This window comes from Sciurus carolinensis, chromosome 17 (genome assembly GCF_902686445.1).
Source record: "Sciurus carolinensis chromosome 17, mSciCar1.2, whole genome shotgun sequence".
NCBI classification, from domain to species: domain Eukaryota; kingdom Metazoa; phylum Chordata; class Mammalia; order Rodentia; family Sciuridae; genus Sciurus; species Sciurus carolinensis.
In genome coordinates, this window is record NC_062229.1 from 47549389 (window position 1) to 47570449 (window position 21061).

Consider the following 21061-nt stretch of genomic DNA (forward strand, 5'->3'; position numbering starts at 1 on the left):
GGGAAGAGGAGGGGAAGGACAGCAAAGATGGAAGGCTACAGGAGAATGGAGGAAAAGGAGGAGTGAGGGAGAGGCTGGGCAGGAGGAGGCTGGGGGCAAGGAAAGGTGGAGGAATCAGGAGACAGGGAGACGAGGGGAGGAGGGAGAAGCAGGAGAGGAGCTAGGGGCTGGAAGGCCAGGGGAGATGAACTGACATTTGCTTAGCATTCATTATATGTGAGACAGTGTGTGCGCTCTCACATAAATTACTTCATTAAATCCCACAAAGAGTCGGCAAATTAGACATATTTGAATCCTCAAATTTTAGACTCCGAAGTGCTCACTAACCTGTCTGAGGTCACACAGCCATGAAGAAAGGTTGTAAGCAAACACTCCTTTGAGTCCCTTCCCTGTTCCTTCTCGACATCTTATTTATTCAGAGCATTTGCTCTTGTATAAAATGAAAGAAGAAAGCAAAGGGAGGCCCTCTGGGATAGCCTTTAATGGAGCCTATGCATGTACTGAGGCTCTGGTTTCAGTGACGGAGGTGATCTGAGAGAGGAGCGTGACAGACTTTAGTAAAAGTGATGACCTTAGAAAACGAACTGTACACTTCGTGAGAAGAAACAGCCCTGGAAAGAACGATCTGAAACAGGATGTTTTCACTGTCATGTATGAAATCATAATCTTGACATTGGCAATTTCAAACAGGGGCCACCTACAGCATTTATCATTCTCTAATTAAACAGCGATCTTGCGTCGCATCCAAATATGATTCCTTCCTTTCTGGGAGGAACCGATCAGTTTACCAGACTTCAAAAGGCATTTTCACTTTAGTTTTTCCTTCTTTAAAAAAAAATCCATGTGGAACAAGAAAGCCAAGACCTATGACAAACCACAGGGTTGGGTTTTGCATGGCACATAGTAGGCACTCAACCTTCTATTAGCTGAAGTATTACATGCATGTTTCAAGTTCTCTTGGAGAGAAGTGATTGATCACTTCATGGAAAAATATCATTGATGCGTTAGGAACTGCACAGAAGTAGTATTGCAAAAATTTATCTTCTAAATGGTTTTTATTCTAGTTGGTCTACCTTCCAATAAACAAGTTCATTATCTTAGGTAAGAGTACACTGCTTAGTACAATGATCCTCGTTTTGTTCTCTGAATCATCCATATTAGGATGACTTGGGACTCAGCCCATATCTTAGGGATCCTTTTTAATGAATCTCTTTTAATAGGATTCCCCAGAAATATATCATTTGAACTGAAGCTTGAAAACTACTGATTTAGATAGAGGTTAACTAATTCTCTCTGATATAAAATTATAGACTCAGGGTTCTTTACTGAATTTCAGTGCTAGTCCACTTATTGTCCATAAGTTAGCTAGAATTCAAGTTTGTACTTTTGTAGATTCTAAGCCAGCATTTCTAAATCTTCAGTGAAAGTTTACAAAATGGTAGATTCCCAGATGCCACTCAGAGGGACTAGGTTGAAGCTGTATTTTCTGTATTTTCAACATGTGATCTTGATGAACATATTCTTCTAATCTCACACCTAAAGCAGAGTCCTTCTGGAAAACACTGTTTCTGTCAGACAGTAATGTAATCTCTGAGAGGACATTTTGTCTATTGGTGATAAATAATAGACTCTAGTAACTTTAATTATCAGAAATTTCTTCTTATATTGAATTAATATAAAACCTCATATATTGTGTCTGCCTGGTTCTTTGAATTAGAACTACATAGTAGACTTTAGTTTCAAGTTCTATTACTATTATTATATTGGTACTGGGGATTGAATGCAGGGGCACTTAACCACTGAGTCACATTCCCAGCCCCCACCCCCTTTATATTTATTTTATTTTGAGACAGGGTCTCACTAAGTTACTTAGGGCTTCTCTACGTTGCTGAGGCAGGCCTCAAACTTGCAATCCTCCTGCCTCAGCCTCCCGAGCTCCTGAGATTACAGGTGTGCACCTGGTCCAATATTATTTTTAAGAAAATGTACTTGATTAAGAAAATAACTGCTTCTGTTTGCTCTGGATCCCTGTTTTGCTCCTTCCTCAAAGGGTAGGTGAGGAAAATGTAGGGATCTGAAAATGCATCCCCGATGAAAAGACGAGCGCCTCTAACAGCAACAATACTTAGAAAATCTAACATCTAGGGACACCTCAGATCCTCTTGTTCTACAATAATGTCATAACATGCATCACCAAGATAAAACAAAACCATAGCACTCTGACCTCCCGGATGTGGGAGAGTCCTGTTTGTCAGATGAGCAAAGGGATCAGAAAAGAATAAAGTGAGGTGGACTCAGGTGAGGAGGGCCCTCCTGTGGACAGTAGGTGGGAACCCTGCCTCCCCCTGCCCACCCCTCCTTCTTGTTCCCCTGCAATGCCCTGCAGGTCAGGCAAATGGTTCACAAGCCTGTTCAAGTCAACTCTTAGGAGTAGAGACAGAGGAGGTGACTGGATGGAAGCACACGGGCACGTTTCCAGCCAATCCTGGTGTCTTCCCCAGATCTTCTGAACATAACTAATTCATCCCATTAGTTTGCCTACTTAAAAACAAATAAAGATCATGAGTTCAAAGTTAGCCTCAGTAACTTAGCAAGGCTGGAGGCAACTTAGCGAGAACCTGTCTCTACATTAAAAAAAAAAAAAAAAAAAAACGTTGGCAACTCAGCAGAAAAGGGGTTGGGGGTGTGACTCAGTAGTTCAATCCCAGGCACCAAACAAAAGAACAAAGAAAAACCCCACAACAACAACAACAACAACAAAAATATTTTACTCATTGATTCTGAAATCAATTGCTAGCAAAGTTTCAAGGGGCAGCAAAGATGACTTTGGATCCAAAGGAAGGTATACTCACCTAGAGTGATCTTTGGGGTATTGGATCTATTATTTAGAACAAGGTGACTGGGCACATAAAAAAAAAAAAAAAAAAAGCAACAACAACAACAACAAAAAAAAAACTGGGGCTGGGGTTGTGGCTCGGTGGTAAAGCATTTGCCTAGCATGTGTGAGGCACGGGGTTCAATTCTCAGCACCGCATATAAATAAATAAATAAAAATAAGGATCTGTGGGCAACTAAAAATAAGTATTAAAAAAACCCTGTGTCCTAATTTTTTATTTGTAAAATAAAAATCATAATAAACAACTTAAGTAACTGTTAGCACTGTTTGATGGCCATATGAGAGAGCATAACATGTATTAATTCCTAGACATCTGTTGACTCAGAGGACAGAGTGCCAGTCATCATTGTCAGCGTCGGTAATGGTGGTGCTAGTTTGCCAGGTGGATATTCACGAACTGACATCAGTGAGCTCTTTTTGGATGGTACTCAAAATGATTATATAGGTAGGACGAGAAAATGGGGAACACAAATGAGCACATGAAATCTAGAATGTTGCCTTTGCTTCGATTTTCTCTTTAACCTAAGGAGAGACTGAATTTGGGGGCTTGGGGAGTGAAAGCCATTGAGTCTTGAGTAAGCTGACTTATAAAAATTGTGATCTCCTAACTCTGCAGACCGAATTTGGGTTCTTGAACTACAAAGTCATTTTTCTTAGAGAAGATTTCTTTCTGCCAGGTTCAGGGTGCATGACTCACACAGCATCAGAAATCTTGGTTTGTTTAGATGTTTTTAATGATGCACTTCTCAGACTGTTTATTCTTTGTGACAGGAAATAAAAACAGGAGGACTCCAGAACTCAATGTGTCTTCTAGAAATGTTTGGGATGATCAAGTCCTTAAATGTTCTTAAACATAAACTACAACTTAAGTGAAGATGTTTAAATCATTGCCAAACCCAGCATTTGAGTCTGCAGTGGGTGGGTGTGAGAGGTAGGGAGCATTCTGGGTTCTAGACCTACACAGGATGCTGGCTGTGTAATCTCTGGGACTTTCTCTTTCCCCTTCCCATTAGGAACGTCAACAACTGCTGTGCAGAGATAAGTCTTTGTTGGGAGCATTAAAGAAAAAAGGTCCTGAGCTGACCCAAGGCCAGCTGGGATCACTCCCAGCAGTCATAGCTGGGAAGTCTTGGTTCCATTTGGAAATGTTTGCTAGTCTACAGCTTCTCAGAAAAGAGAGGCACGGGGAAAGGACACACTCAAGACTTTTCTCCTCACTGTGAGCCCAAACTGGCTCAATGTAGATTGTGATCTCCTACTCTGCAAAGCGAATTTGGGTTCCTGAACTACAAAATATGATGCCTGCCTGGAGCAGAGGCATTTCTGCTAGCACAGTGGGGGCTGCCTAAACTCAGGGCATTGACGCCAGTCAGCAGACTAGATGGAGCCCTCTCTACCACCATGCCAAAGCTCATGGAGTGGACGCTCAGTCTACATTTTTATTTCGTAAATAAAATATGGTCTCACTTTTCTTTTGTAACCCAGAAGTATGAGGATACATTTGTCGTAAATTGCATGCAGATAAAAGGGAGATTCCTCTTGACGCTACATCCTCTTAATAATAAATAATTTTTGATCTACTATACATAACAGTAGTGCATTTCTTGTTAAAACAGCAAGCTTGTGTTTTTTTTTTTTTTTTACCAAAATGAAAAGAAAACATCCATTTCTTTATAAATATTTTAAATAGTTTAAATACATATTTCATACCAAGGATATAAAAATAGCTTCTTTTTTTGATAAATAAAGACGTTTTCATTTACATGGCAAATAACGTGCGAATAGCTAACCACTGGCCACCAGTTCTATTTGACTGATTGTCTAGGAGATGACATGCAGTGATAATTGTCCCTTTGCCTTCACCAAAAGAAAAATAGATCAGCGGGAGTTGTGCACTCCCGAGGCCAACAGTGCTATGGATATTGTTCAGGAATGACAAACAGGCACTCAGGAAAAACCTTTGCTGCACTTCACAAAAGCCACCTAGGACAAAACTAATCCACAAATTCATTGTCTGCGACTTCTAGCTGCTCAGACCCTCAGGGTCTTTGGACTTTTACCAAAGTCTGTCAAACAGACCAGGAAGTTAATACCTGTACAGAAAAATGCTTGTATTATACTTCTAGGATCTAGAAATCGTTTGCTACAGTATGGAGGTGGCTCTGCCTTTCTCTGGCTCCTCACGCACTCTTCTGCAGGATTCCCAACTTTGCCTACCAGAGGCAGAAAAGGCAAACTAAAGTTGTCATGCAGTTGTGGGTTTCAAAATGGTAGCTGCGTCTGGTGTGCTGATATCATACGTTTATGGCTTTGTTATCTTTCACTTCCGCTGTGCTTGTGACAACTTCCAGTGGAAAGTTCTCCAAGGGTTTGGTAGAGGCTGATGCTGTTCCTTCTTGGTCCCAAGAGCCTGGCAAGTTTTCCAGACTGAAGGAACTAACAGGTCCCTGGCTGAAGCTACCCTCCTCTGATCTGGATCTGCTTGGGAGAACCAGGTGCAAAGATGTTTCCGAGGAGGAGCAGACAGAGGAAGAGAGAGTAGCCGAAATAGACTGCAAAGGGGTCAGTGTGGTATCTGAATGTGGAGAGATGCACCTTAAAAATTGCAAATGACCTTCTTGGACGACCTGGTAGTGGGAAGGTGAATAATCGAGGTTTGGAGAATGATAAAGGTCACTATCTGCAGGATTTTGCTCATGAACTCCAGTTCGCTGGGGGCTGCTCCCCACAGAGGAGGGATCCACACTCCAAATGTCTGAGGTGACATTCCCGTGACAAAGTTGTGCTTGGGTATAAGCTGCTCCACCTGTTTGCAAGTGTAGGCAAGGTTGGTGCACATTCCAGTTCATCCTGGTCTGCAGGCTCTCCCTGGATGGACACACAGAGGCGGGATGCAGAGAACAAAACCGAGACGACTGCTGAGGTGACAGGATGTTTTCCAGGAGTTGCATCACGTTCTTCATGTCTCTACCTAACTGGGAGACCTCCTGAGTCAGTGTTGTTACCTGTACAGAGAAAGCAAAGGAAAAGGCAATAGTTAGAGGTATGGCATGTGAGCAGATTTAAGAGCAGAGGCAGGGATGTGAGATTTTTAAATAAGGTTTGAACGGCTGTTCCAACTCCAAGTCCAACCACACCAGAATGAGAAACGAGAAGGTTGAGCATCTGGATGAACATATGTCCAGACCCAAGGCCATTCTTGTTCTGAAGGAACCTAGAGAGACATACATTATCCAGGGTTCTTAATCAGCAATTCTGGAATTCTTGAAAAAAAATTAGAGCAGTGGATCCTGCATCTCTTAAACACTGTTGGCATTTTCTTTTTCTTTTTCGTTTTCTTTTTGGAGAGAATGGGATTCACAGTGGGGCATGGAAGTCATCAGATGCTTCTAAACCATGTGGAAGGGAAGATATTGTATGTAAAGCACCCAGCACACTGAGCACCACCTGGCTGGTGTGGACACTGAGTGAGTGGCAGCTCTCAGGCTTGCTATTCTCCTCTTGCAGTCCATGCTCATAGAGGATCCAGAAGCAAAGGGTCTTCAGTGGTAGTCAGCAAGAGCTCACACCAGGTTTGCTAGGGAGGGAGTTCCCATAGAAAAAAGGAGCTACAAAATAACAGTTGGAAAGAAATAAAAAGCCCTGCCAAGTGGGTACCTACAAATAAGCACTGTGGGTACCTGGGTGACCTGGGATCTGTCAATGAACAGGGAACCCATGAAGCTGTAATCCAAATTGTGAGGTATATGCTTTTCTAGGCAAGACATCAGGATCTCAAAAAAGGAGACATGGCCACTAAACACTTAAGAATCACTGAAGAATATTTTTTTTTCATTTTATACTTAAAACCAATAATAAAATTCATGGGATGAATCATTTTTCTAATGACCACACTAGATATGTTGTTGTTGTTGTTGTTGTTGTTGTTGTTGTTTTAATTGAGGAAGACCACTAACAGATTGAACTGGACTCAAATCTAGCTTTTTCAAAGTGATTGTGTTCCCCAAAGTGAGGAAGACATACATATTTCAGGAACTAGGAGACACACATATAATTTCTAATCATTGATTAGATTCGTAACACTAACACAATGTGATATTTTGTGTTTGTTGCAATAAATCTTTCTAAAAGACTTTCTTATGTCTTGATTTTACTATCATGAACCACAAATCTCCAAGAGAAGCATCTGAACCCCTTGGCTGAGGACCGTGAGGATAAAAGAAAGGGCAGCACCATCTCCCGTGAGGCCGCTGCTTCTGGCAGATTTTCTTCAAAATTTAAGCACACGTTCCTAATCCATTCAGCAGCTTCATTCAGTCCACTTCCTGAGTGTGCATGCTGAAACTAATTCTTCCTGGCAGGCCCACCGGGAGGTAACACTGCTTCAAGGCAGGCATTTAAAAAAGAGCCAGAAGAAGGTTTTTCATGGTTCAGGCAACCAACCGGTAACACCTGCCCCGAAATTGCCAGGCCAAAACGTTTCTGCCCTGCTGTTGGCGATGGAACTTGAGGAACCAGACCAAATACCTGCCCAAGCTTTTCTGCAGATCTAAAACTTATGCACATGACAAGATACTGCTCAGCCTCAGCCTTAAGAAGTGGAGCAATGAGTCTGAGGACAATAGAGTGTGCTTTGGAATTTGTGAGTTTCATCAATTCTGGAGTGCCAACCCCTTGGGAGGGTGAGGAAGGAGGATTGCTTGGTCCCAGAAGTTTGAGGCCAGCTTGGGCAACACAGTGTGACCCTGCCTCTAAATAAAAATATGTAAATAAATAAGCAGATGGATCACACTTGAATCAGCATCACAGGACTTCTGCTCTGCGCGCTCTCAGAGGTTCCCTGTCAAGGAGTTAACTCTCCTGCCACTAACTGAGATGGTTGAAGGAATGTATTGACCATTCTTTCTTCTAGTGGCCTAAGCTGCATTCCTGTAGCAAGCTCGCTATTAGCTTGGTTCCCAGTAAAGATGTTTCCAGTTGGCTTTTTTTCTTTAAAACTGAGAATTAAATAAAATCTTTGAAGGACAGGTTTGAATTTTTGACAGATCAACAATTATGTGATTCAGCAAGTGTTTGAGTGAATTTGTAATGCAATCTGTTTCAGGTGTGCTTTCCTGATTGGATTGATCATCAGATAATCCAGGCATTATTATTTCCGAACCTGTAAAATGGGGACACTAAGACCAAGAGATAAATGACATTTTTGAGGTCACTTCTTTCATAAATGATGGTCTTTGGTCTGGAATTCAGGTCCCATAAATTTGGTTCTTTTTTGTTAAAGTACATTGTTATCACAGGGGAAAGGGAATATTGCTTAAGAGAGACTTGAGATGTTTGCTAATGTGGTCAGAATTCATGAGGGGCACAAGGACACAAAGAGGTAGTCTCAGAAAAAAAGCTGCTAAATGTTAACATCAAAAAAGGAAATAGTGTGATCTCTAAAAAGAAAGGAAGAATAATCAAACACATTAAATTCTCTTCATAACAAATTATAAGAATGCAAAAACAACTCACCACAGAGTAAAAAAACATTTCTGATGAACTTCTTTTCTAGCTTTCAAAATAAACAGATATTTTCCCATGTGATTCTATGTGATGATGGGCACATTCTTGACATCTAATGTTTTACTTTTACCACAACTTTGAGGTCATAAACTTTGAGTGCACATCCAGGGTCTTGACTGGCTCCAGGAATTGTACACATTAACATTTTCAGAAAACAAATTACTATCCTAGCTGGAACTAAAAGCAGCAAAGAACTCAAGGAAACAGCGCTTTCTTTAGCTTTACAGCATAATGATCAATTTATATTAGGGAAGTTTTCTGTCATTGTGTCTTTGGGGACACACTCCTGTACCTTATTAAAGTGACATGAGGGAATTAATCCCTTTTAGGAAAGGGATCTCTCTTTATAAAGACAAAGCCAGCTGTCACAAAGAGAGACAGCATCTCCTGAAGGTGGAGTTCAGGGTGACACTGAAGGTGGCAACGTCCTACCACGGAAATGCAGTTAAGGTTTTTACTGAACTTTTGTCTACAGCTTCCTGCTGAGCTTGCTAACAGAATTCATTCTAAAACAGGAAAGACATGATTCTTAATCAAATGTAGAAACAAAGAATCTGCTTTCTGAGTCATGGTAAGAAGACTTCCGATTGCTAAAAAAGATTGTTGGGGCTACTCTGTGAACAAGACTCTGTCCAGTTAAGGCAATTTTGTCTTATAAATACAATTTAAAACCAAAGGACTGCAAAGAGAGAATGCAACAAAAATAAATCATTCTGAGCAAATGAACCAGTTTTCCTACTCATCTCAACAACAACCTAAATGGGATCCTAATTAGAATAAGTTATATACTCCATGTATGTATAACGTGTCAAAATACACCCTACTGTCATGCATATCTAAAAAGAATGAAAAACTAAAACAATCTAAATCTTTAACCTTTTCTGCCATTCATATTAGAAACACAATATCTTTCTGAGTTGTTAACTACAAACTCTTTTGCAAGTCCCCCTCCCATTTTTTTAATGGCCCCACATCCTGTTTTCTCCCTTGCACACCCATCAGACTGAACACAGTGAAAGTGCATGCTCTTTTCTCTGACTTGGGGTTTTTTCCCCTCTGCCCTTTCCTACCTTTTTGTTTCTCCACTCCCTTCAAACTTCTAATACTTGATTTTTCTCATCAGAGCTTTTTTCTTTTCCTTCTCACTGATACTCATTCGGTAGTTTTGACCATTTCATCTCACATCATACAAGACCAAAGGAGGCTATACTTTTCTTTAGAGTAGAAACTCATTTATCTCAGTATTTCCTGAACTCAGAGCAACACCTAGAACACAACATGCACTTGGTACACCTTGGATGTAAAAATGAAGCAAATACCTGCCATTTTGAAATTTTCTTTGGGTTTTCATATTACCTTCAATTTTGGGGGGGGGGGTGGTACCAGGGATTGACCTCAGGGGCACTTGACCACTGAGCCACATCCCCAACCCTTTTTTGTATGTTATTTAGAGACAGGGTCTCACTGAGTTGTTTAGCACCTCGCTTCTGCTGAAGTTGGCTTTGAACCCGTGATCCTCTTGACTCAGCCTCCTGAGCTGCTGGAACTACAGATGTGTCCCACTGAGTCCAGCTATTTTTTATCTTATTTCATGATTTCTACCCTAACTATCCTGAGGGAAAGCTGCCTAGTACAAAATTGTAATGAAAAAATTCGTACCTTTTTCTATTTTATTTTATATTTGTATATTAAAATAGGTTTTTATATGACCGTTAAAGTTTCTATATATAATTTTTCTAATATAAAGTCCTGAATATCCCCAAGTTTCTAAAAGTAGATGACATTTCTACTGTAAGAATCTCTTTTCTCTTACTATGTTACTTTATGATTGTAGAAATGGGTCAAGACTTCTGTGAGATTTCACTAATCTTATTGCCTTGTCAAATGTCCTAGCATAAACTTGATTTCCATGGGTAGTTGAATTCTCTGGGAAATTTCCTCCATTTAATTATCTCTAACTATCATAACTCCATTATGAATGCCAAGTAGTAAATTCAATTAAGTTACTCAGAGTTATTTATCAACTAAAACTTGGCAAATTTTTTGCATCCCTGGTTGCCTGTCTAGATGGCTATTTTTGATGTGGTCTTTGGATTCTTTCTACTTAGAGAGATAGTGGATAAAGAAAACATAATACACATTTCTTCTCTTACTTATGTACTGTTATATTTTCTTAATCCATTTTCTCTTCTTCCCTTTTCTTCTTCCTCTCTTCCTCCTCATTCTTCTGTGGGTAAGAATCCATTGATCTGGAATTTAAACTGTTGGCCAAACCAGTCCACCATCACCATCTGCGTAGCCAATTGTTCACATGCAAGATTTTTCTACCCTTTCCAAAGTCCCAACTGTTTGGAAGAAGAAGTGATAAAAACACCATCTGTGCTTCCAAGTGGCTCAGTTTTCTATCCAAAACTTTGGGGCATCTAAAGATTCCTCCCTTCATTGTTCTCCCAGGATGATGCATTGGCCACACAAATCATTAGGTATTCATTGGGTTTGAGGGCAATGCAAAAATGAAAGAAATACCTGCCATTTTGAAATTTTCTTTGGGTGTTCATATCACCTTCAATTTTTTTGATCTTATTTCATGATTTTTACCCTAAATACCCTGAGGGAAATCTGCCTCTTGTTGAGCACCAGCACTTGTCATGAGTAGAAATACCTGCATGACAACAGACTTGTCTACTGGCCATGATAATCCACCCACTTACCCCTTCTCATTAGCTTAAGAAGGGAATCACTAACTATGATAATCCACCCACTTACCCCTTCTCATTAGCTTAAGAAGGGAATCACTAACTACCCCAAATTTTCTATTTCTGTCACATCTGGGATTTGTCAGAACTTCTGTTGGTTTGAGAAATAGTCATTGATTGTTGTCCCACCTTCCAGACTATCTGGTTCACTCTTCTCATGTTTGGTTAGTTCCACTGGTGTAATATTACTTCTCTTTCTCTTCTGCATCCTATTTCCGCAAGAGCTTTGTTGTGAGGATTAAATAACATAATGGATGTTAAAACTTAAGTCCCCATATAACTGGTATCATGTCAGAATTCCGGGTGTTTGATAATGCAATATAGGGACTCAACTTAGGTGAGAATTACTGCATGGGAAATATTTAGTCCAAAGAAAATGAAAACCACAGCTATCTATATAACTGTTCCTCTGCCTCAGCATGGAAGATAATCCATTTCTATTAACACTTTTACATAATTAATACTGGAAGAATCTTCAATTTTTAGTGTTGTCTTGCATGGACCTTTGTAGTGGCAAATAGTGAGAGCACTAACTGAAGCCATTGAAAAACATAGTTTAAGGTTTTTCTATTTCCAATGCAAGTTTAGTAATTGTAGTCAGATGGACTGATGATTCTCTAAAAAGAATATGTGAGGCTGTGCATTCTGGCGTTGATCAAAATTAAATAAAAATCAATGTGAGGGTTGGGGTGGGAAGGACAGGTAATGTTCTATACAGTAGCTCAAGCCCCTGCACAAACACTGCTATGTATTAAGTACTCAATAAATTTTAGTTGATATACAAATATTATGATTAATAGTAAAAATTGCATGATGAACTTCTTAACAGAGTTTTTGTTATTTCAACTGAATTTCACCAATCTCTCCTAATAGCACTGTATGCAGAAGTAAGTGTTACTATACCTCTAGCATTTGGTGTGTCTCATGGAAGTCCCCATCATGTAAAAATGGGACATGTAAAAACATTTTGTTTAAGGAATCCATCTGTGGTGCTGGTGACCTATTTTCCCCAAAACATCATACAGAGCCAGTTTTCAGTTGTATTGTGTTTCTTGGTTCAGACATGAATTCATTGTTCTGTGTCTTTAGATTGTGCCTTTTGGGAACAGAAGTATGAGTTTCTAATGAGGACCAGAAAAATAAATCTTTTACAATACCTTTTGTTTCACATAAAAATAACCTTTCTTATGTATGTTTTCTCTTTGCCAGTCTTGGCTATTAGTATGGTATGATCCATGGATTCTGAGTATAACTGGAACTTTAGTTGGTAGGCTGAGAAAAAAAAATGTGATTACCAATTTTATGCATCCAGTGAGCAGATGGGGAATGCATCTGTTGACATAATCTTCTTAGCTTGGAGAGTTCTTGACCTGTCACTCAATTTTTGCCAAATGTGTACACATTTTCCTGCTAGACACAATTTTCCTAAATTCAGGGGTGCTAATTACACCAATCCTGCCACAAACCCCTATACATTTTTACAAACTCTGATTTAGGTAATTAAATGGTCTTTCATTTAATCCTTTGTTATGTTGCATATTTATCATGAGATTCAGACAAGTTCAATCAAAGTCCAGAAGCAGGCAAAACAAAAAAGATGGTCAGCACAATTTCATCCTTGTGTCTTTTGCTTCACAAAGCATTCAAAATCAAGTGACAGTCTTTATCTGTCAGCTAAAATAATAATCATACTTGGAACTTGCATACATTTCATCCAAATAAGGATCTCAATCTCATTACTAACAAAATTTGTAAATTTTTGTCTACAGCTGGAGAAACTAGAATGTTGGGGGGTTGAAGTAGCTAGTCCTAGGTCACTTAGGAATAGTTCCCAGGGTTTTACTATTGCAGGTGCAGCTGAAGTCTCTTAAATTATGAGGACAGCAGAATGATAGGTCTGGCATTATCAATATAAAGTGACCAATTGTAGTCTTCAAAGTGATTGCTTCAATCATTTCCTGGAATTTCTGCAAGCTCAGGCCTTTGGACATAACTTTATTATTTCAATTGTACTATGGTAATCTATTATTTATCACTTTGACTGCTTTCCACATCTGTTTTTCTGGTTTCTATGGCAAAGTGTGATTAGTATCTGAATTGTTATCTGGCTAGTCTCACTGCTATCAACACACACCAAATAAATCTGTCTCCTTTCAGAATGTCAGTTGTACACAACAGTATTTGTCAAACTTTAATTTACATAGGAATCACCTGGGGAATATTGACAAAGTATATATTCAGATTCAGTAAATTTGGGATGAGGTCTGGGATTCTGCTTTTCTTCCATTTAATACCAACACAGCAGGGTGAGATCAGTAGTTCCTATTCTCTTTTCTGAATTTTTATTTTTTAATTGACAAAAATCACATATACTTATGGTGTATATAAGATAAGGTTTTGATATATACACATTATGACAGTATTACTTTAAGCTAATTAACATATCAATTATTTCACATTTTTTTGTAGTGAAAAAATTTAGAATCTTCTCAGGAATCTTTAAATATATGATGTGCTTGTTATTAACTCTAATCATCCTATTGTACAATGCATCTCCTGAACTTACCCTGTTTAACTGAAATTTTGTGTCCTCTGATAACACCTCCTCATTCCTCACCCTCCTCCAGGCCCTGGAAACCACTGCTCTACCCTCTGCTTATATAAGGTCAACAAATACGGTGAAATCTAGTTCCTGATTCTTTTGGAATTAGGCCTTTTGGTTAACTCCTCATGTACTGTCTTTTAAAGTTTCAAGTTTAGTCTGCTTCTTTTTCAATTCCTCTGACAAGTTCACAGGTGGAGTTGAGTTCTTCTAGGAAGCACATGGTTTTGGTTGCCTTTCTTACTGTTTCTTATGTTAGCAGGCAGTGATGGGTATTCCCTTGACCCATTAATTCATTAGGAGCTGCTAAGTGGTGATATTCTAATTTTAATTCTGTCTAATTTGATAATTCCATGTAACTGAAATAATTTTATAAAGAGATGTTTTTCTCATAGGCTATCTGGCTTCCCCAGTTAATACAGGAAAGAAAGGAGAAAAAATGCATGGCTTTCCCTCGCACAAAAATCAGTTGTAGAGGATCCAAGATGGCAGACTAGATGGAGGTTGTGCTTCTTCTTGCTGCTCTGTAACTGGGGTTTCGAGCAGAGGAAAATCTGTTTCTCTGTGAGGCAGTCTTTGCTGCTCATTGATTCCCTACTGTTTACCACATTTGTCCACCGTCATTATCTGCTGTCTGCAGCATATTCCTACTTTTTGAGTGCAGATCACTCACTGACTGCCACCTATCATCTGGCATTTGCCGCTTTGCCTGCCTCTTGTCTGCCCATCCCTTGCCTTTCACCTACCCATCACCCACTGCATGAGGTCCACCAGCCAATCATTCACCAGTAGCCTGTAGACTGCCCGCAAGCTGCCAGCGGATCACCAGCTGCCACCTGTTGCCTGGAAGTCCATTGTCACAGTACCCACAGGACCCCTCAGCCTGACTGACCATGCCCCAACTCCAGGACACTCCCGGACTGACTGATCACACCACACATGGACTTGGCGCCCATGACCCGTGCTGCACCTCCCTGTTTCCCAACACATTTGGAAACCAGTGCAGCCATCTTGGATTATCCTGGAAGTGAAAGCTGCCATCTTTAGATGGGGCCAATCCCATCCTGAGATGCCTGCTGGAGACTGGAAGCTCACTGTCAGGTACCTCTCATGCATCAGGCTACTGAAAACTGGGAGGTTTGAATAGTATATGACTGTTACAGTGTAGATTTTTTTCTGCTTTTTGAAAAATTTTAAGTTTTTATTTCTTTATTTTTCTTGCTCTATTTTCCTTTTGTTTACCTGTTTTCTCATACTCTCTCTCTCTCCCTTTTCTCATGCTAACAACTAACTTCTTTTGATTCTGCTTTCATGCTTCCTATGATCTAGTACTTTAATATACTCTTTTTAAATTCCATTAACAGTTACATCCTGCACCCCTTCCCATCCTCTTTGTCCAACATTAGAGACTGTAGACCTCATTGCAAATCTATTGGTTATACTGTAGATAACAATTGAACTCATCCTCTCTGTTTATTTTGACAATATAGTTAATGTCTTCATAAGGGCTATTTGGTTTAGGGCTGCGTATTGTTTGTACTGGGTGCTGCTAAAATTGATCTCCCCCTTAAAGAAGAGGTTTTGGAAACCTGTAGGGCCACTATAAGCCTAGAGGGGGGAAACGTCAATACCCCAGATCTGCACTGGTAGAGAGGAAGATACATGAACAACATGAAAAAACAAGGGAAGAAAGTGTTCCAAACAAACCAAGATTCTATTATTAATAGACTCCAATGACAGCATGGTAGAAGAAATGTCAGAAAAGGAGTTCAGAATATACATAATTAAAATGATTCATGAAGCAAAGGATGAGATAAGAGAGCAAATACAGGCAATGAACTATTACTCCAATAAACAGTCAAAAGAGCAACTTCAGGAAGCAAAAGATCATTTCAACAAAGAGAGATTCTGAAAACAAAAAAAATCCTTGAAATGAAGGAAGCAGTACACCAAATAAAAAACTCAATGGAAAGTATCACCAACAAACTAGATCACTTGGAAGACAGAACCTCAGACAATGAAGGCAAAATATTTAATCTGGAAAATGAAGTTGACCAAACAGAGAAGATGGTAAGAAATCATGAACAGAACTTCCAAGAACTATGGAATATCAAGAAAAGATCAAATTTAAGAATTATTGGGATTGAGGAAGGCACAGAGATACAAACCAAAGGAATAAACAACCTATTCAATGCAATAATATCAGAAAATTTCCCAAACCTGAAGAGTGAAATAGAAAATCAACTATGAGAGATTTACAGAACACCAAATGTACAAAATTACAACAGATTCACACCAAGGCACATTATAATGAAAATGCCTAACATCCAAAATAAAGATAGAATTGTAACGACTGGGAGAGAAAAGCATCAGATTACATTTAGGGGGAAACCAGTATGGATGTCAGCAGATTTCTCAGCCCAGACTCTAAAAGCTAGAAGGATCTGGAACCATATATTTCAAGTTCTGAAAGAACATGGTTGCCAGCCAAGAATCTTATACCTAGCAAAACTAACCTTCAGATTTGAAGATGAAATAAAATCCTTCCATGATAAACAAAAGTTAAAAGAATTTACAAATAGAGAGTCTGGACTAGAGAACATTTTCAGCAAAATATTCCATGAGGAGAAAATGAAAAACAACAATGTAGGCCAGCAAAGGGAGGAACAATCCTAAAGGAAAAGTTAATCAAAGGAGAAACCAAGTCAAGTTAAAAACCAAAAAATAAGCCTACATGACTAGGCATACAAATAATATCTCAATAATAACCCTGAATGTTAATGGCCTAAACTCATCAATCAAAAGACATAGACTGGCAGATTAGATTAAAAATAAAGACCCAACAATACTCTGCCTTCAATAAACTAATCTCACAGAAAAGACATCCACAGACTAAAGGTAAAAGGATGGGAAAAAACATACAACACACATGGACTCAGTAAAAAAAGTAGGGGTTTCCATCCTTATCAGATTAAGTGACCTTAAGCCATAGTTGGTCAGAAGGGATAAAGAAAGACATTACATACTGCTTAAGGGAACCATAAATCAGGAAGACATAATGATCATCAATATTTATGCCCCAAACAATGGCACATTCATGTACGTCAAACAAATTCTTCTTAATTCCAAGAATCAAATAAACAACAAATAATTCTGGGTGCCTTTAACACACTGCTGTCACTGCTGGATAGATCTTCTCTAGCACATGGATCCTTCTCTAAAATAGACCATATGTAATGCCACAAAGCAGTCCTTAGTAAATACAAAAAAATATAGATACTACCTTGTATTCTATCATATCAGAATGAAATGAAATTAGAAATCAATGATATAATAAAAATCAATGATATAATAAGAAACTTCTGCAATACCTGGAGGCTAAATAGTATGCTATTGAAGGAAGGATGGATAACAGAAAACATCAGAGAGGAGATAAAAACATTCTTAGAGGTAAAAGAGAACAACAATACAACATATCACAATCTCTGGGACACTATGAAAGCAGTACTAAGAGGTAAATTCATTGTATGGAGCACATTTAAGAAAAGGATAAAAAGTCAACAATTAAATGACCTAACATTACATCTTAAAGCACTAGAAAAAGAAGAACGGAACACCACCAAAAGTAGTAGAAGACAGGAAATAATTAAAATCAGAGCTAAAATTAATGAAATTGAAACAAAAGAAACAATTCAAAAAATTGACAAAACAAAAAGTTGGTTCTTTGAAAAAGTCAACAAAATAGATAAACCTTTAGCCACACTAACAAGGAAAGGAGAGAGAAAACTCAAATTACTAACCTTTATGATGAAAAAGAAACTATCATGACAGACACCATTAAAATACATAATTAGAAGCTACTTTGAAAATATATAATCCAACAAAATAGAAAATCTCAAAGACATCAACAAATTTCTAGAGACATATGATCCTCCCAAACTGAACAGGAGGACATGTACAATTCAAACAGATCAATTTCAAGCAATGAAACAGAAGAAGCCATCAAATGCCAAGAAAAACCTGGGACCAGATGGATTCTCAGCTGAGTTCTACAAGACCTTCAAAGAAGAACTTATATCAATACTCCTCAAAGTATTCCAGGAAATAGAAAAGGAGGAAACCCTTCCAAATTCATTCTATGAAGCTAGTATCACTCTGATTCCAAACCAGACAAAGACACATCAAGGAAAGAAAACTTTAGACCAATATCTCTGATGAACATAGATGCAAAAATTCTTGACAAAATTATGGAAAATCCCATACAAAAACATATTGAGAAGATAGTGCACCACAGAGAAGTGGGGCTCATCCTGGGGATGCAAGGTTGGTTTAACATCTGGAAATCAATAAACATAATTCATCACATCAATAGACTTAAGGTTAAGAGTCATATGATTATTTCAATAGATGCAGAGAAAGCATCTGACAAAATACAACACCCCTTCATGCTCAAAACACTAGAAAAAAACAGCAATAGTAGAAACATACCTCAACATTGTAAACGCTATCTTTGCTAAGCCCATGGCCAACATCATTCTTAATGGAGAAAAACTGAAAGCATTCCCTCTAAAAACTGGAACAAGACAGGGATTTCCTCTTTCTCCACTTCTATTCAACATTGTGCTTGAAACACTAACCAGAGCAATTAGACAGACCAAAGAAATTAAAGGGTTATGAATAGGAAAAGAAGAACTCAAGCTATGACTATTTGCCAATGACATGATTCTATATTTAGAGGATCCAAAACACTCCATCAGAAAACTTCTAGAACTAATAAATAAATTCAGCAAAATAGAAGGATATAAAATCAGCACACATAAATATAATGCATTTCTATTCATAAGTGATGAATCCTCTGAAAGAGAATTTAAGAAAACTATTCCATTCAAAATAGCCTAAAAAAAAATTAATAAAGTACTTGGGAATCAATCTAACAAAAGAAGTGAAAGATCTCTATAATGAAAACTACAGAACACTAAACAAAGAAAGTACAGAAAACCTTAGAATATGGAAAGATCTCCTGTGTTCTTGGATAGGCAGAATTAATATTGTCAAAATGACCATATTTCCAAAGGCGCCATACAGATTTAATGCAATTCCAATTAAAATCCCAATACATTTCTCATAGAAATTGAGGAAGCAATCATGAAATTCATCTGGAAGAACAAAAGACCCAGAATAGTCAAAGCAATCCTGGACAGGGAGAGCGATGCAAGAGGTATCACCATACCGGATCTTAAACTCTACTACAGAGCAATAATAACAAAATGGCATGGTATTGATAACAAGACAGACAGGCAAGACAGATGGTAGAGAATAGAAGACACGGAGACAAGCCCACATAAATACAGTCACCTCATACTAGACAAAGGTGCCAAAAACATACAATGGAGAAAAGATAGCCTCTTCAACAAATGGTGCTGGCAAAGCTGGAAATCCATATGCAGTAAAATGAAATTAAACCCCTGTCTCTCACCCTGTACAAAATTCAACTCAAAGTAGATCAAGAATTTAGGAATTAGACCTGAGACCCTTTTCCAAACAGAAGAAAAATAGGCCTGAACCTTCATCATATGGCTTAAGACCAGACTTCCTTAACAAGTCCCCAGAGCACAAGAAATAAAAACAAGAATCAATAAATGGGATGGATTCAAACTAAAAAGCTTTTTCTCAGCAAAGGAAACAATCAATAATGTGAAAAGAGAGCCTTCAGAGTGGGAGAAAATCTTTTCCATACACACTTCAGATAGAGCACTAATTTCCAAAATTTATAAAGAACTTAAAAAATTTTACTCAAAAAATACAAAGAACCTAATCAATAAATGGGCTAAGGAACTGGGCAGACATTTCACAGAAGAAGATATACAGGTGATCAATAAATATATGAAAAAGTGCTCATCATCTGTAGTTATTAGAGAAATGTAAATTGAAACCACCCTAAGATTTCATCTAACTCCAATTAGAATGACTATTATCAAGAACACAAGCAATAATAAGTGTTGGTGTGGATGTGGGGGAAAAGGCACACTCACACATTGCTGATGGAGTTGCAAATTGGTGCAGCCACATTGGAAAGCAGTATGGACATTCCTCAGAAAACTTGGAATGGGTCCACCATTTGACCCAGCTATCCCACCCACTGGCTTATACTCTAAAAGCTTAAAATCAGCATACTACAGTGACGAAGCCACATCAATGTTTATAGCTGCTCAATTTACAACAGCTAGATTGTGGAACCAACCTAGATGCCCTTCAATTGATGAATGGAGAAAGAAACTCTGGTGTCTATACACAGTGGAATATTACTAATATATAAAGAAGAATAAAATTATGGCATTTACTGGTAAATGGATGGAGTAGGAGAATATCATGCTAAGTGAAATAAGCCAAGCCAAAAAAACCAAAGGCCAAATGTTTTCTCTGATAAGTGGATGATGATACATAATAAGGGGGGTGGTGGGGGCAGGGCAAGAGAAGACGGAGGAACCTTGGGTTGTGTAGAGGAGAATGGGGTGGGAGGGGGTGGGGGAAGGAAAGATAGTGGACTAAGATAGACATTATTACCCTATGTACATGTATGATTACATGAATGGTGAATCTACATTGTGTACAACCATAGAAATGAAAATGTTGTACCCCATTTGTGTACAATGAATCAAAATGCAGTCTGTAAAAATAAAAATAAAAAATAAATTAAGAAAATCAGTTGTAAATAACATAGTTTCCCTGTCTCTAAAGTTGACCAATTAGTTTTGTTTAATCATGACGAATTCATAAATTTCAGCATATTTTATATGTTTTAGTCTATTGTATTTCTCATTCTTACTGAGGCCCAAATTAATCAAGTGTGAGACTTTTTGTTAGTTCCTGGATTCTTACAATCTCACCCTCATAAGTTTTGTGACAGCATTCTTGCTGTTGGGAATATTCAGGTGTTCCATATTCATCATGCATGTATCATGCCCCAGAGAAGGAAATGGTCATTTACTCAAGGAACACAGGTTTCTTTTAGTGGGAAATTGTATTTTAAAACCATAGACTAGACACTAGAAATATTCAGTTATTGGATTGTTCATTTTTTTTTACCCCTTTCTGTTGAAAGAACTTCAAGATGCATTTGTGCATATGATATTGCCTGGGTTCATGATTCTTTTGTTACATCTGTATCTTCTTTCTTCCACAATGTGAATTCTGGTTATTGATGTATAGAAGATGATGAAATTAGAATATTCCCTAATGACT

The 21061-nt window shown here is 38.3% G+C and overlaps 1 protein-coding gene across 2 annotated transcripts in view; it reads right to left on the reverse strand.

Annotated features, from left to right (window-relative positions):
- Window positions 1-4633: 4633 nt before the first annotated feature.
- Window positions 4634-21061, reverse strand: part of Kcnh8 (potassium voltage-gated channel subfamily H member 8) — a 360225-nt gene continuing 343797 nt past the window's right edge. For both annotated transcript variants that reach the window (XM_047531744.1, XM_047531743.1), the window contains one exon: window positions 4634-5901. In XM_047531744.1, coding sequence (XP_047387700.1) covers window positions 5191-5901 — 711 coding nt within the window. In that variant the 3' untranslated portion in view covers window positions 4634-5190. The remainder of the gene's footprint in view (window positions 5902-21061) is intronic.